Source organism: Lepidochelys olivacea (assembly GCF_965140295.1).
Source record: "Lepidochelys olivacea isolate rLepOli2 genome assembly, chromosome: 12".
NCBI classification, from domain to species: domain Eukaryota; kingdom Metazoa; phylum Chordata; order Testudines; family Cheloniidae; genus Lepidochelys; species Lepidochelys olivacea.
This window is the reverse complement of record NC_140422.1, coordinates 17,732,642-17,749,739: the sequence shown is the minus strand read 5'-3', so window position 1 is coordinate 17,749,739 and position 17,098 is coordinate 17,732,642. Positions and strand designations below refer to the sequence as shown.

The window sequence follows — 17,098 nt, the reverse complement described above, 5'->3', positions numbered from 1 at the left end:
GAGTGGCTTGGAGTCAATAAGCTTTACAAAAGCACCAAAATAGGTTAGGTGCCTAGATCACAGGCTCTGACTTTCTGATTTCCCTGGGAGTGCCAGACCCCTGCTCTGCCCCTACTCCACCGCTTCTGCCAAGACCCCATCCCCCGTGCTTCCTCTTCCTGCCCCTCCTCCTCTCCCAGCTCTTCCCACCCCATTCCTCCACTAAGCGTACCCTGCCCTCACTCCACCTCTTCCTGCCCCCACTCTTCCCCCCTCAGCACCTCCTGCCCGCTGCTGAACAGTTGATCAGCAGCAGGCGGGAGGCACTGGGGGGGGGGAGGAGCTGATTGGCAGGGCCTGCCAGTAGGTGCTGAGCCCCACTATTTTTTTTCTGTGTGCGCTCCAGCCCTGGAGCACCCACAAAGTTGGTGCCTATAGCCTAGATGCTTAAGCACCTTTCTAAAGCCCACTAGGCAACTCTCTGCATCTTTAGGCACCTAAATACCTTTGTAAAGCTGGCCCTAACTGACTACATCACTTCTGAAAATTGGATTCAGGTGCTTCTGAAAATTTTACTCTTCAGCCCTTAGACGCCAGTGCCTGGAATGATTTTCAGTTGGATTTGAACTCCTGTCTTTTAGGCACTTTTGAACATTTTACCCATTGCCTTTTTTGTCCAGTAAAATGCCTTCAGCAGAGACCAATACCTGATGCTTCAGAGGAAGGTGAAAATCTGTATGGTGTTCCTATCCAATTGCACAGTGCTGTCACCTGGTGATGTTGCAGTTTCCCTCACCAGCAATCATTTTAGGTCCAGGTTACAAGAAGTAATAGTTTGTATTTACATAGACTCTTTCATCTGAGAAGCTCTAAGCATTTTGTGAACATTAATTTAAAGTTTACAGCAACTGTGTTCAGGAGGCAGACATTATAATTTAATAGAGAAACAGACACAAAATGTTCATATGCACTGTTCAAGGTCACACAATAAGGCAGCAACTGAACTGGGAACAGAACCAATGACCCTAGGCATCAACAGTATCTACTAAAACATACTCCATCCTTTTATAAGCTTATTATGGTAAATATCCCCTAATAATGATTAAAGCAATGTATTTTCCATACCTTATAAAATACATCATCATGTAACACTGAAGAAGCTTTTAATGTCGTCTTTGTGAAAACAAACCCTTTGATGATACTTAGGACAATCATGGTCACCATGCTCATTCCATAGACTAACTGGTAAAAGTGCAGTCTGGGGTTATCGGAGATGCTTCCCATGTCACAAATGGGATATTCTGTTTCATTACTCAGGAGGCTGCAGTTAGTCTTTAAAGCAAATGTGTAAAATACAGTGATTTAAATTTGAAAGCTTTTACTGATAAAATGATAAATGGATAGGGATAAAGGAAGTTCAGACAGCTAAAGTGTAGGGATACCCTCATCTACACCACTTTCCCTATGCCTGAGTCAGAGATGGGGTGGCATAGAACTGTTACGTCACCTCCACACCACACTTGAATCTCCCCTCCCCCCCCGCCCCCTTACATAGGGAAATCCTCACAATACTGTATATCCACTGATTTCATGCAGCCATAATGACTCAATCTCACCCAACATTACTACTTTTTACAAAGAAAAAGATTTTCCCATTTGAAATCCTACAGATTTTTGTAAGAACAGTGCTTTGGCTATGTTACACACATCCCTTCACTAGCTTCCTCTTTTTTATTTTATTTTTTTAAGTTTTATAAAATTCATTTTCATTAGACTGTTCCAGTTTTGCCTACATCTCATCTCTCATTTCTTTTAACAACTTATCTCCCATTCTAATTTGAATAGAAATTTATTTTCATCCCTATTAAATTCTTTAGGACTTTTCTAGTCAGCATGTATGTGTGTCTCACTTCCCTCCACTAAATGGAATCAGAACTGCTCAACTGTATTTCATTAGTCTCTAAGGTGCCACAAGTACTCCTTTTCTTTTTGTTAAAGGAGAGTCTCCTTTTGTGCATGTGGTGAGGTCTTTTGCTTTTGGAGAAGTAACTGCATTCTATGTTGCTATCATTAAATTTTAAATTACTATGGTGTGGAGCTTAATGACACCTGTGATGTTTCTAGGTTCCACAGCCTTGTTACTCTAGTAATATGATTTATTAAGTACCATGTGTACTTATGGTGCTATATAAAATGTAATAATTTTGCCTCCTGAAAGCTGTAGTTGGGTTTTAAAACCTATACTTGTATATTTCAGCAGGCAGCCAGCCACTGCAATCTAGAAGTCAGAGTTCTTACTTTCACTCTTCAAAATAAGGTAATGACATGTTGTTAAGAGCCAATAGTTTATAACCCTGACTTTATTTTTTCCGGTTCAGTGTACACATCTATGGAAATAGAAGTAGTATTGAGAAAGCAGCTCCCAGAAAAACAATGATTCTTACTTTTCTGTGGAAATATATATCAGATAAGGAAAAGTAAACTCAAGATTTTAAAACACCACTGTACCTTTAAAAAATCACCTTTACCTTATTTTGTCAGCCTAACCCCTGTTTATAAAAAATAACTGCAGATATCAAGAGTCTTTTAGCTCCTTGCCTTTGAAGTATCTTAAATATTGTAAATTTAAGAGGGGAAAAATTAGTATCTATTTATATTTTTAGGGACACTGTCAGAGACATCCCTTTTTAAAAAAAGCAAATTTTAACCTGATAATGATAACACCTTAAATTATTAAGAACCAATTTTACTTTTCTCCATTAATTATATTCATATTTTGCATTTCCTTTAGCTTGAAGAATGAAAACAAATTGATCATTTTTGCTGGAAATTATGCTTCATGGTTCTGATGCATGAACACAAAGTCACTAATGATGCTTACTTCCTTTATAGAGTATTTTGAAATCTATTGATGAAACACACTATATAAAAGCTAGGTATTATTATTATTATTATTATTGTATTATAGTTTTGGGGTTGTAAACGCAGCATACTGGAACCTTGCACAAAAGCTGTTTTCTTTTACATTATTGTTAGGTTTTCTATCATTAAAAAACCCAAACACCTAAAGTTGAGTCACTGTTAGCGAGTTAATCCCCTTTTATTTAGTGGTAGGGAACATGTTCATCTAGAAAGCAGTTTTGCATTGCTACATAGGGACAAGTTTTTACACTTGCCTAAGCCTTACAGAGTGCAAAGACAAGTAGAAGGAAGAAATTTCTCCCCAACAATCTTTTGCAACTGGGCTGGTGTCATAAATATAAAGGGAAGGGTAAACACCTTTAAAATCCCTCCTGGCCAGAGGAAAAACCCTTTCACCTGTAAAGGGTTAAGAAACTAGGATAACCTCACTGGCACCTGACCACAATGACCAATGAGGAGACAAGATACTTTCAAAGCTGGAGGGGGGAAGAAACAAAGGTGATTCTTTTTACTTTTTCTTCTATTAAAATTCTTCTTTTAAGAAGCTGAATGCTTTTTCATTGTTCTTAAGATTCAAGAGTTTGGGTCTGTGGTCACCTATGCACATTGGTGAGGATTTTTATCAAACCTTCCCCACAAAAGGGGGGTGCAAGGTTTTGGTGAGGACTTTGGGGGGAAAGACATTTCCAAATTGGCTCTTTCCTAATAAAATAAAACCGGTTAGACGTTTGGTGGTGGCAGTGAAAGTCCAAAGGCAAAAGATAAAATAGTTTGTACCTTGGGGAAGTTTTAACCTAAGCTGGTAAAAGTAAGCTTAGGGGGTTTTCATGCAGGTCCCCACATCTTTACCCTAGAGTTCAGAGTGGGGAAGGAACCTTGACAGCTGGTGAAGTGGTGAGTCCATGCCCTGGCATGCTCTGGTAGCTGCCTGGCAAAGGGGGCAAGATGCTGGACCCCAGAAAGGGATGTTGCAAATTACTTCTCCCCAATCCTATGCAACTGGGTTGCCAGGGAGGCATTGTACCTCTACGATCCAGGGCCTCTAGTGCCTTTGAGCTGGTGAGAAGGCACAGTTTAGCTCTAAATTATTTTTATCTAATGATAATGGGAAATTTAGGTCTGATTTTGTTCCAGGAAAACATGTACATCAATAGAGCACTCAAACTAATACAGATCAGTACATGATTCATGTCCACTTATTTATAATATTGTGAAAAAATGTGCAGCAGTAAATCAGTCATATACACAGCTTTGAATTCCCAGCTAGTATGTCCTCAATGCGTATATAATACAATACAATCAATTTGATTTTTATATGGCATCCTTAATATGCATTATCTCAGAGTTCTATACAGAGAGTTCATTCTATGCCAGAGAGGAAGGAAAAGTTTTTGAAGTGAAATTGAGGGTGTATATGTGAGTCAGTGGGTTGGAGAGAGATGGTAGAGAATCCTAGATATAGGACATGCAGCAGCATAAGTGAAACATTAACTTCTGGAGGAGCCCAAAATTGTAGAGGTGGAATGAGTGGGATAGGAGGGGATTAGATAAATGTAAGGCTAAAGGGACAGAGTGGATTGAGTCCAGAGACAGTGTTGCAAACCAGGAGGGTAGTGTTGCATTGGAATGGGCAGGAGGCTGCTGAAAGTGGCAGGGGTGATATGGTCAATTTATTTAGACAAATAAGAATTTCATCTGAAGCAGGGTTTGAAGGAAGCCATACAGCAACTGTCTTAATGCTATAGATACTGGAGTTGAGCTTTATTATTCATATTAAAAACTTCAAATATATGTGCAACTCTGATTTTAAGGAGCAGAAATTTACAATTAAATTGTTACACTTACCCCTGAGCCCTGTTCTAGCCAGAAACTTAACCACCAATTGCTGAAGGCTGAGCAGCCAATCATCAAAATAAAGAGAAGTACAACAAAGGAAGACAGTATGAAACCTGCAAATGGACCAAAAGACCAGACAAATAACTGACGGTGTAAGAATGGTTAAACATACTATACTCATGTACTCTGTTGTGTATCTTCTCAACAAAGACTTTATGGTTTAATCCGTATTTATTCTTCTCTTCCTATAAGTGCAGAACTGCCATTACAAGAATGTGGGAACAAGGAGTTAAATCCTGAAGTCAAGGTCAAGGTAAAAACTGAATAAGGGCTTCTGAATTTAACCCATTAGCCCAGAGAGGGGGAACTGATATTAATTGTTTTTGGTATTTTCCAGAATGGTGGTTAAGGGCCAGATTCTGCAATCCTTGCTCAGATTAAGTATCTCTTATTCAAGTGAGCAGTCTCACTGTACAAAATGTTAATGATTGTGAGTGTGGGTTTCAGAATCTGTTAGTAAATTAATGCTTGGGAAAACGTACTTGATGTACAAATTAAAATGTATGCATACTCACTGCACACACACACACATCCCACATGATTCTTACTAAATGAACCAGCATTGAAATAGTGGGCAGTGCTCCTTGGCTATGAACCCAAAAGGGGTTATAAGGATTAATAATTCATATTTAAAATCTGGTAAGTGGGTGTCTCATTTACGTATGTTACTATGCGATTTGTGAACATAAATGCTTGTTTGCATATGCATATATGGGATTTGTGGTCAAACAGTTGTGTGTGCACTTTTACAGGCACAGTAATTGTGCCCATGGCTAACCATAGGCCCAGACAGTATAGGGGCCCATGGTTAGCCATGGGCTATAGTTTTATATCAGCGGGGTAAAATCTTAAGGCTAAAAATGTGCATATGTATTTACATAAACACAATTTTCCCATATAATTGTAGGATTAGAAGTTGTCTTAAAGCAAAATCTTACAAACACCCTGGAAATCTGGGGGTGTGTAAATCTGAACCCGATCCAGACCTGAATTTCACTGCTGACTTCTCTATCTAATGAGCTGGACCAAAACCCAGATGTGAACTATTCCAAACTTTGATCTTGAAATCCCAATCTAGATCCAAATTTTGGTTTTCAGGTATTCTGACTAGAATATTTCACATTTTCTTTCTAATAAATGTCTTAAATTATTACTCTGTTACTAACAGATTTCTCTATAAAATCCAGTGATCGGCAATTCTAGGTTATAAATATATCAGGAGATTACAATGCTTTGTTTCCTGGGAAATACAACCATTTTACTGTGTTTGTCTAATTTCAATAATCTGAAACTGAAATATCAGAGTTTAGATTTAGGGAAAAACATTGGAAAGGAATCCTACCTTTAAAAATGGAAATATCAAAGAAAAAAATGCAAATTCAGTATAAAGACATTTTTGCAGAATGTACCTCCAGATGCCTTAATGTAGGCATGATAGGTTTTCCATGTCACTGAGCCTTCTTGTTTTTCCTCTTTTCTAACAAGTTGGTGTACAGGAGCTACCACACAAACAAAAAGCATACATTCATGTAACAAAATTTTGACCCAATATCAAGGAATCCTGGGCATGTTAAACCAAAATAAAAAACTCTATATGCTAAAATACATATTTGTAGCTTCATAAGAAACTCAGTGAAATGTATTCCTCCTTTTAAAGAATCCCCGCTGCCTCTGGACGCTGCCATATGGTAAATGCTCCCTCCAGTTTTATAATGGTTTTTGAATGACTAGAAAATTGTGATGAGAATTAAAATGTAAATGATATGGATTTGCTAAAAATGATCGATAGCACACAGGTTTCAATGCAAAACTCTATTGACATTCCTGTTCTTCTTCCTCATCCTTGACAGAGCAATATGCATGCTAAAGCAGAATAAAAAACCAACATTTTCTGCTCCACCCAAGACAGTTATAAAACTATGTATATCACTACACTGCTAATGTATAGAATTCGATGTGAAAGGAGAGATTTTATAGCTAAAAAGCAATTTACTGTCTATATTAGTCCTTTACAACATCCCTGTAACTTTGATTTAGCTTTGAAAGTGTCTTTGTTTGTCCTAACCCCATTATGTTTCCTTGAAATGATTTTAAGAGCAGAAATACAACAGTTATTAAAATAACAGTTCCAGCCACTTTGGGCATATTGTGGGCTGGCTGCCCTATTCCTATACTAGATGGGGCTCCAGCAGTCCAGAGAGGCTGTGTGGGTGGGTGGCCAATCAGAGAAGGCCTGCTAGGGAGCCAATCAGAGGCTGAGTAAGAGGTAGCCAGTCAGGGTCAGGCTCAGGCTCAGCCCTATATAAAGGCTGCCCAGGAAGGGAGCAGTCAGTCTCTCCCAGGCCTTCAGAGGGTGAAGGTCTGCCTCCTGTGTGAGGGGACTAGCACAGGGGAGGGCAGGCGAGGGGAGCAGAAGGGATCTCCAGCCCGGTATTTGCCAGGCTGCAGGCCCAGGGGGAAGGGCCGGGCCGGGCCAGGCCGGGCCGGTGCAAAGGGGCCGAAGGGGAAGCGTCCCAGGGAGAGAGGCAGACAAGGGGAGAGAAGGAAGGCTGCTGCCAAAGGGTCCCTGGGTCAGGACCCAGAATAGAGGGCGGGCCTGGGTCCCCCCCTTCTCCCTTGCACATACACCCAAACATCGGATGTGGTGATAGCGGACTGCACCAGAACCCTGGCACAAGGGGTTAGGCTTTGGGGTGTGGTTGGCCTCTGTGGCTGGGCGAAGTGAAAGACTGCTGATAACCCCACCCCTGGAAGGGGGTGAACGAGGACTAAGGGGCACTGCCGGAGGGCAGTGTCTTGAAGAGGATGTCACAAGAAGGGAGCAACATGGGTGCAGGTGCCAAGAGAGGGCGAGAGACAGATGGGACACCACCAGTGGAGGGCCCTCCACAATGCACTGAGCTAATTCCCTGATGAGTCAGCAAGAGGCGCTGCGGTGGTGAGTCCCAGCCCCGTCACAGGGCGAAGATGAGAAACTTCTGTTCAGCATTAATAGTGTGACCTTTGTATCTACTGAAGGCTCTGGCTGGCAGTTTAGCCAAGGTAATTTTAAATTCATATTTGTGAGAGATGTGCTTATAAGTGACAGTGTCAGCTATGCAAATGAAGGAACAGTGTCAGTGCTTACAAGTTAACAAAATGGGCTGTGTCTTATCTTCTCTGTCTCCTCCCTGCACCTTTTTGGCCACAACCCCACTCTTCCACGAGTTACATTTTATAAATTTCAAAGTTGCTTCTATTCCTCCAAACAAGTTGAAAACATCTCTCGGGTTGCTTCACCCCACCAACATGGAAGGTGGAGGTAGGACTCCCTTGCTGGGAGTCTCATTAGGAAACCCCCCGCCCGCCACTGAGACATCCTACCTGTCCAGCACTTCCTCAGTTGCTCTACAATAGAGTGGAGGCACAGTGGCAGAGCAAATGTGGGGATGCTTGCACTGCAACTGTCTGTGTTATGCTTGTTCCAAAGGGAAGACAGCAGCATACAATATTCTCAGTGTGGCATTTTTCACAAATATTAAATTAATCTAAAACGCTTCCGAGAAGTGAAGCGGCAGTGATGACTGATCTGCCTCTCTGCTCATCAACTCAGGAAAGGCAATTTTATTATTATTTTAGAATAATTATTTGTTTTGAAGTAATGTCTAGGAGCCCTATTTGTGCACCAACATCCCATTGTGCTGTACAAACAGAGCAAAAAGACAATCCATCCCTAAAAGAGAAAACTACTCAGTGCAGGCAAGAGGATCTGAGGAACAGAAACTAGTTGATGGACACAGCACATTTTGAATGCAACAATCTCTTTCAAATCAGAAATCTATATTAATTTACAATTAAATTCATTTTTCAAAAAAGCAACAATTTGGAAAGATGCACAAGTGAGTCTTTGTAGCATACCTGTGTTGTTTCCCCTTTGTGGGTCTCTCTCGGGTTCCTTTATGATGATTTCCTCATCAGACATAACAAAAGCTATGTGTATGAAAGAACAGTTAGTCTTTTTTAAACAACAGAGTATAGGCAATTCTGATTATTGTCCTAAATTACATTACCAGGATTTTCAACTCCTCTGTAAGAGCTTCCTGAGGAATCACTCTTGTCCTGAGTTTCGCTTGTTGGTTCTGTCATTGTTCCAGTCAAAATAATTTCTGGGTCCTTTAAAATAAGAAAAATTTACTTCTGAGATCTGAAACCCTATTTTCAATATTCTAAAGCATGTAAAAGCAGAATATGTTTAAGAGGAAGGGCTAAATGTTACCTTTGCTTGCTCCATATAGAGGTTTTGAATTAGCTGAGCATAGCGTCCTTTTTCTTTCATTAAATCTTCATGAGTTCCCCTTTCATATATTTCTCCATCTTCTAATAAAATGACTTCATCACAGAATTCTAAATACTACAGATTTTTAAGAATGGACCATTAATTCCATAAATATTGCAACTGCATTGGAAATGCATGCACGTAGTGTCTTCAAACTGAATGATGGTAATTAACAGGTTTCATTTCACAGTTGGGAAAACTTCAGCAATTCTATGTTCATTTACTACATTCATGCAGTTGTCTATGCCTCTGTCTGTACTCCACAATTAAATGTGTAAAGGAATTATTTTAAAATGGCTTTCCAATACAATCAATTTTGTTTCAAAAATTCAGCCTAAATTACCAAAATAGCTTGCTTGGCCTCCACTGAACTTGATGCTCTTCCCTTTAATAGCCAACATAATGGATTCATTCCTTAGCTGTGCATATAAATGGTGAGGGCCATCGAGAGGAAGAACTGTGAAAAAAGAACTTGCAGCTCTAGAACCCTGGGGCTGGTTCTGTGCTGGACCCTGTGTAGCTTAGTGGAGCCTAAGAGCTAGCTATGATTCCAAGGATCTGATATATCAATTGGACATTGTCAGAGCACAGTGGCACTCTGGTCACACACCCTTCTTGGCATGACCGCAACATGTCCCCTCTGTAAATTCCTGAAGAGAGGTAGCATAACAACTGGCTATGGTGGCTCTGCACCACCCAAGAATTTCTCCTTGGCAGAGGGTTTCAAGCTGACTGCTTATGTTTTCTTTCCAACCTCTTTAGGCCAACTGAATGGCAATGCAGAGCAGGGGCCAGGGTAGGTCTGATGCGCTTACTAATTGAATTTCTATTTATTCTGTGTCTGTCAAATCTGAACCAAATCTCCCCAAGTTATTAGTCTCACCGTTCTACACATAAAGGGCAAATCCTGCCTTCACTGGTACAAGTGCAGAGGGGTCCCCAGGTAGCAAGACTGGTGTGGCTGCTGCACTAGAGGTTTGTGGGGGATGCTCAAACTGCAGAGGGATGCACCATGCCTCTGCAAGTTTTCTTCACCCTGTTGGATTCATAGAGTGGTTCTGACTCCACTGTAATTTCATTGCCTTGATGAGAGTATTCTTATTCCCCTCCTGGACCATTCTGTAGACCAGCCAAGATACTTGGCTTGGGTGCTGGGGATTGATTTTTGCCCCATGAGTCTCTTAGAAAATTAACTTCAAGAATCGCCTTTCCTCAGCTTTTTCTATCAAACTGTAGTTCTTGCCACTTGGCAGGCCCCTTACTTTCTCCCCAAAATACATGTCAATATGTGATCATTACATTACACATTCAATTCAGATTTGGGCTCTTGGGTTTTGTGCCCCAGAATGTACTGGGGCCTAAAGAACCTGAGAAATTTGAAGTAGGTGACTATTACTCCTGGGAGAATTCTTCACCACTGTGCACGTGCAGAATTGTTGTCCAGCACAGAATTTTTTTTCCTGCAGAAAATACATTCTGCCTGAGAAGTGTTGCAGTTCTGCCTTTCACCCAACAGAGGTCACTGTGGCACCAGAACAGCCATGCAGAATTTTTTATTTTTTGGCATAGAATCTGCCCCCCTCCCCAATTTGGGGTCATTCCAGATTGTATAAGCAAGTCCTTGGCCCAGGCACCCCAAGTTGATTTCAAGGAGGCAAAAGTTTTTCTCAGCTCCAAATAAGTACCATGTATGAATGCAGTTCTTGAAGCGCACTCATACCACTGTCTCCTGGAAGCATGTACTGATGCATTTTCACCATCACCACATAGGTTTTTTTTCTTTAGGAAATAATTTAGGACGATAAAAACATGGGCCTCGTTCTAATGGGGGACTTCAATCACCCTGATATCTGCTGGGAGAGCAATACAGCAGTGCACAGACAATCCAGGAAGTTTTTGGAGAGTGAGGACAACTTCCTGGTGCAACTATTGGAGGAACCAACCAGGGGCTGTTATCCTCTTGACCTGCTGCTTACAAACAGGGAAGAATTGGTAGGGGAAGTAGAAGTGGGTGGCAACCTGGGCAGCAGTGACCATGAGAGGTTGAGTTCAGGATCCTCACAAAAGGAAGAAAGGAGAGTAGCAAAATACGGACCCTGGACTTCAGAAAAGCAGACTTTGACTCCCTTAGGGAACTGATGGGCAGGGCCGGTGCAACCACTATGCGAACTAGGGCACCAAGTGGTTGGGGGCGCCAAAAAGCAGTGCCCTGGCTCGGCAGGGAGGAGCCGCCTTCTGGAGGCACCGGAGAGCCAGAGCATCGGCTTGTAGGGGCGGCGAGCACCAGCCATGGAAGAGCCGGTGTGGTGTGGGGGCTCCTGCAGGCCGCAGCAGAGGCATGCGGGCGGCAGCCCCCGTGCACCCCCCTGGCTCCACCTCACCACACTTGGGTTCTGCTGCTCCCAGGCATGTGAGCCGCTGCCACCACCGCCCCTCCCACTGCCTCAGCACTCTGCGGGGGAGGGGCTGTACGCACGGCAGCCTGGCGGCATGTTTTGCCTCCACGTGGAGCCAGCATCTGACCAGCAGGGGCATGGTAAGGGGAGTCTCAGCCGGGGGGCACTCAGGGACCAGGGGGAGGGTTGGATGGGTTGGGAGTTAAGGGGGCGGGGGGCGGCTGTTGGGGTGGGGCAGTGGAGAGGGTTCGGAGCAGTCAGGGGACAGGGAGCGAGGGGGTTAGATGGGTCGGGAGTTCTGGGGGTCCTGGCAGGAGGCGGGAGTGGTTGGATGGGGCGTGGGAGTCCCAGGGGTCTGTCTGGGGGTGGGGGTGCAGATAAAGGTTGGGGCAGTCAGAGGACAGGTAGGGGGTAGGATCCTAGGGGGAAGTTAGGGTGGAGGGGTCTCAGGAGGGGGCAGTCAGGGGAAAAGGAGCAGGGGGGCAGGGTTGGGAGTTAGGGGGTGGGAAGTGGGAAGGAGTGGATGAGGGCAGGGCCCTTCCCCCCCATCCTCTTTTTTGGGCAACGGGGGAGTTGGGGGGCGCATGGGGGCTGGTGCCCATATGCATCCACTGCAGCCTGCAGAAGCCCCCCGGGGGGGACTGCTAAGGCCGCAGCCTGGGCAGGAGAGGAGGGGGACATGGCTGCTTCCCGCTAGCAGCGCCGCCGCCTTTGCAGGGCTGCTGTCCCCCTGTGCCACGCCGGCTCCTCCATGGCTGGGGCTTGCCACCGCCGCAAGCAGGATGCTCTGGCTCTCCGGTGCCTCCAGAAGGCGGCTCCTCCCTGTCGAGCTGCTGCAGCGGCCGAAGCTCAGCAAAGCCAATGAGTGGACTCAGGGCAAGAGCCGCCGGGGTGAGGTGGGGTGGGGAGGAGAGAGCTCATGGGGGGAGGAGGGGCTGTGCACTCTCCAGGGGAGTTTAGGGGGCGGGGAGGGGGGAACCTGGTCTGGGGAGCAGGCCCTGGGCATGGCTGGCCCCTGGGCAGGCTGGCCCCTGGGGTCTATAAAGGCTCGTTGGGATTTGCCCCTCAATGAACCAATGTGGGCGGGGGGGGGGCAAGGCGCAAGGTGGAAGTTTCACCTAGGGCGCAAAATATCCTTGCACTGGCCCTGCTGATGGGCAGGATTCCCTGGGAGGCTAATATGAGGGGGAAAGGAGTCAAGGAAAGCTGACTGTATTTTAAAGAAGCCTTATTGAGGGCACAGGAACAACCCATCCCAATGTCCAGAAAGAATAGCAAATATGGCAGGCGACCAGCTTGGCTTAACAGTGAAATCTTCGGTGAGCTTAAACACAAAAGGAATCTTACGAGAAGTGGAAACTCGGACAGATGACTAGGAAGGAGTATAAAAATATTGCTCAAGCATGCAGGGGTGTCATCAGGAAGGCCAAAACACAATTGGAGTTGCAGCTAGCAAGGGATGTGAAGGGTAACAAGAAGGGTTTCTACAGGTATGTTAGCAACAAGAAAAAGATCAGGGAAAGTATGGGACCCTTAATGAATGGGGGAGGCAACCTAGTGACAGGTGATGTGCAAAAAGCTGAAGTATTCAATGCTATTTTTGCCTAGGTCTTCACAGACGAGGTCAGCTCCCACACTGCTGTCCTAGGCAACACGGTATGGGGAGGAGGTGAGCAGCCCACAGTGGTGAAAGAACAAGTTAAGGACTATTTAGAAAAGCTGGACATGCACAAGATCTAATGCATCCGAGGGTGCTGAGGGAATTGGCTGATGTGATTGCAGAGCCATTGGCCATTTGAAAACTCTTGGCAATCGGGGGAGGTCCTGGACGATTGGAAAAAAGCACATATAATGCCCACCTTTAAAAAAGGGAAGAAGGACAACCCAGGGAACTACAGACCGGTCAGCCTCACCTCAGTCCCTGGAAAAATCATGGAGCAGGTCCTCAAGGAAACCATTTTGAAACACTTGGAGGAGAGGAAGGTGATCAGGAACAGTCAACATGGATTCACCAAGGGCAAGTCATGCCTGACGAACCTAATTGCTTTCTATGATGAGATAACTCACTCTGTGGATATGGGGAAAGCAGTGGAGTTGATATATCTTGACTTTAGCGAAGCTTTTGATACGGTCTCCCACAGTATTCTCGCCAGCAAGTTAAAAAAGTATGGATTGGATGAATGGACTATAAGGTGGATAGAAAGCTGGCTAGATTGTCGGGCTCAACAGGTAGTGATCAATGGCTCAATGTCTAGTTGGCAGCTGGTATCAAGCAGAGTGCCCCAGGGGTCAGTCCTGGGGCCAGTTTTTTTTCAACATCTTTATTAATGATCTGGATGACAGGATGGATTGCACCCTCAGCAAATTTGCAAATGACACTAAACTGGAGGGAGAGGTAGATACGCTGGAGGGTAGGAGTAGGGTCCAGAGTGCCCGAGACAAATTGGAGGATCGGGCCAAAAGAAATCTGATGAGGTTCAACAAGGACAAGTGCAGAGTCCTGCACTTGGAATGGAAGAATCCCATGCACCGCTAGAGGCTGGGGACCAACTGACTAAGCAGCCGTTCTTCAGAAAAGGACCTGGGGATTACAGTGGGTGAGAAGCTGGATATGAGTCAACAGTGTGCCCTTGTTGCCAAGAAGGCCAATGGCATATTGGGCTGCATTAGTAGGAGCATTGCCAGCAGATCGAGGGAAGTGATTATTCCGCTCTATTTGGCACTGGTGAGGCTCCATCTGAAGTTTTGCATCCAGTTTTGGGCCCCCCACTACAGAAAGGATGTGGCAAATTGGAGAGAGTCCAGCGGAGGGCAGTGAAAATGATCAGGGGGTTGGGGCGCATGACTTACGAGGAGAGGCTGAGGGAACTTGGCTTGTTTAGTCTGCGGAAGAGAAGAGTGAGGAGGATTTGATAGCAGCCTTCCCCTACCTGAAGGGGGGGCTCTAAAGAGGATGGAGCTTGGCTGTTCTCAGTGGTGGCAGATGACAGAACAAGGAGAAATGGTCTCAAGTTGCAGTGGGGGAGGTCTAGGTTGGATATTAGGAAAAACTATTTCACTAGGAGGGTGGTGAAGCACTGGAATGGGTTACCTAGGGAGGTGATGGAATCTCCATCCTTAGAGGTTTTTAAGGCCTGGCTTGACAAAGCCCTGGCTGGGATGATTTAGTTGGTGTTGGTCCTGCTTTCAGCAGGGGGTTGAACTAGATGACCTCCTGAGGTCTCTTCCAACCCTAGTGGTCTGAGTCTATAAATGAGACCAGCTATATTACTGTATTATTAAGGATCCCTGCTAAAATAAAAAGTATAAAAAAAATAACCAAGCAAAGCAAAGGCTTCTACAGCAATGTCAAATCGGCTTAGGTATACATATGTAGGTTTTTTCTCTTGTTGTTTTTCTACATTTCTATATATGTTGTTAAATGTTAAACACAAATATACAGGATGGGCAGAGTGGGCAAGTTAACATTGCTGTAGGAACCTTACGTTTTGCATTTCCTGACTTTTTCTTTTATCTGACCAACCTTAATGTTGCATTAATTTAGATTTTGGCATTTATACATGGTACGCTAATGTCTTCCATTAGTGTAGGACATTCTCCTCCAGCTTGTGCTTCAAGGCAGTTTAAAATGTTGCTTCTGTGCCACCTGCTGGTACATTGCTTTTATATTACTAGCCAAAAAAAAAAAAAGTGAAAAATGAAATGGGTGTATTAGATCAAACAAAACAGCTGCTGAGACATATTTGCCATTAGGAAGCTATGAGAAATGCATTTCAGTGTAAAGGCTCTAATGCTGAACAAGGACATCTGTGCTTTAATTAAGATTTATTGAAAATTATGACTTTCAAAAGGGAGACATTTCCCTACTTTCTTATTGGAAGAGGGAAGGGCTTGAAGCACAGTACTTTAGACTGCAGAGAGATGTCTGCTCAAACACAAGCCTTTGTGCTGTATGTCTGGTAAGCCTGGAGGTAGAGCTGGGAGGGAAAAGTTTTCCTGCCCTGCAAAAAAACAACAGGCTTAAAAAAGGGGATTGCCCCAGCCAAAACAGGATGTATGGTCACCTTAGCCCTGTTCAGTCAGCTCATCTGTGGTTTAATTAATTAGCTGCTTCCCAGCCTGAGGGAGTTAGATTAATTGGGGTCCAGTGATAGTCCTTTTAAGAGGCCCAGCTGTGTCATGCTAAGAAAGCTCAGTTGCTGGGGTAATCACAAGGAGCAAGTTGGGTTCCTGTGGAAGCCTTTGAAGCAGGATCTGAAAGGACACCAGGGAAGCAGCCTGGGTGGTAGAGTTCTGTCCCAGAGCCAGAATGACTGAAGCTGTGAAAGGAATTAGCCTTGCAGTCAGCACTCTCCCCCAGGGAGCAGAGACTTTGGCCTGGTTTACACTACAAACGTTGGTCAACATAAGCCACATTATGTGGATCTAATAATGTGTACTTGTGGCATCTTAGAGACTAACCAATTTATTTGAGCATAAGCTTTCATGAGCTACAGCTCACTTCTTCGGATGCAATAATGTGTGTCTACACTACAGAGTCCCTTCCACTGACCTAAGTGGCCTGTAAAGTCAACTTCTGTGCACCACCTCCGCAAGAGCGCTTGATTCGACATCCATGAGTTGACATGAGGATTGTGTAGACACTACATTGTGTAATTCGAATGAATTGGCCTCCAGGAGCAGGGTGGATAAAAATCAATGATTTTTTTTTTGCTTCTGTATAGATTATTTAGGTTAATCTTTCTATCTACCCAATGGGGCTCAGTGCTCAGTCTAGAAGATACCATCAGAGATGCTTAGTTTTGCAGTTCTCAAACTGTGGATTTGTGTCTCCAGAAATAACATGCTTGTTAACAGCAAAAATATTTTTAAATAAATAATATATAGAGGTGAGAAATAACAGACCTCAACCCTATTGTCCCTCTGCAAATTTGCACACAGAGTCAAGCCCTTACCTCTCTCTAAAAGTGCAAAGTTTCAAAAAGTTCAGTGAATAGAAGATTGTTGGGGGCGGAATAGATCTGGACAAGGAGAAGAAGTCTGGAGATAAATGTGAGAAGGGAGGGACGGGCAGTAGAAACAAAAATGAAACTGTTTTGAGTAGCATATTCCAGAAGTCTTGAGGTCTTTCTGAGTGGAGCCTTCATTGATTTGAGATCTACCATACCATTCTCTCACTAGAGGGAAAACCTATAACGGCAGCAGGCCGTAAAAGAGACCCAGTTTGGGAATATTTAATGAAGTTCTTCTACCTGTGGGTAAGACAGACATACGTGCAAAATGCAAACAGTGCAACAAAGAAAAGCAGGGCCTGGCTGTCCAAATGAAACAACATCATGAGAAGTGTTCCTTCTCAAGAGGAAGCTGCATTGAAGATGATGAAAAGAACATGTCTGAACATGTGGGATCTTCAGGTTGGTAAACTTTTTAATTTCATACTTCTTTCTTAAGGACTGCCTGTCTTCCTTCTGGACTATCCTTGAATTCTCATGTTTGAGCAAAAAATATCATTGTTACTCTATGGTACTATCATTTTAGCTGTAGTTGTGATAAAAAATAAAGAGCTGAAATAGGCAGATCTTCGTTTTAC

General features: G+C 43.9%; 1 protein-coding gene across 1 annotated transcript in view; it reads right to left on the bottom strand.

The window, feature by feature from the left end:
- LOC311529146 (ATP-binding cassette sub-family C member 12-like) overlaps window positions 1-17,098 on the bottom strand; it is a 110,192-nt gene that overhangs the window by 23,120 nt on the left and 69,974 nt on the right. Inside the window, exons 16-21 of the mRNA XM_084644891.1 lie at window positions 9,053-9,187; window positions 8,847-8,949; window positions 8,695-8,766; window positions 6,207-6,296; window positions 4,747-4,850; window positions 1,105-1,311 (exon numbers count right to left, since the gene is read on the bottom strand). Coding sequence (XP_084501017.1) covers window positions 1,105-1,311; window positions 4,747-4,850; window positions 6,207-6,296; window positions 8,695-8,766; window positions 8,847-8,949; window positions 9,053-9,187 — 711 coding nt within the window. The remainder of the gene's footprint in view (window positions 1-1,104; window positions 1,312-4,746; window positions 4,851-6,206; window positions 6,297-8,694; window positions 8,767-8,846; window positions 8,950-9,052; window positions 9,188-17,098) is intronic.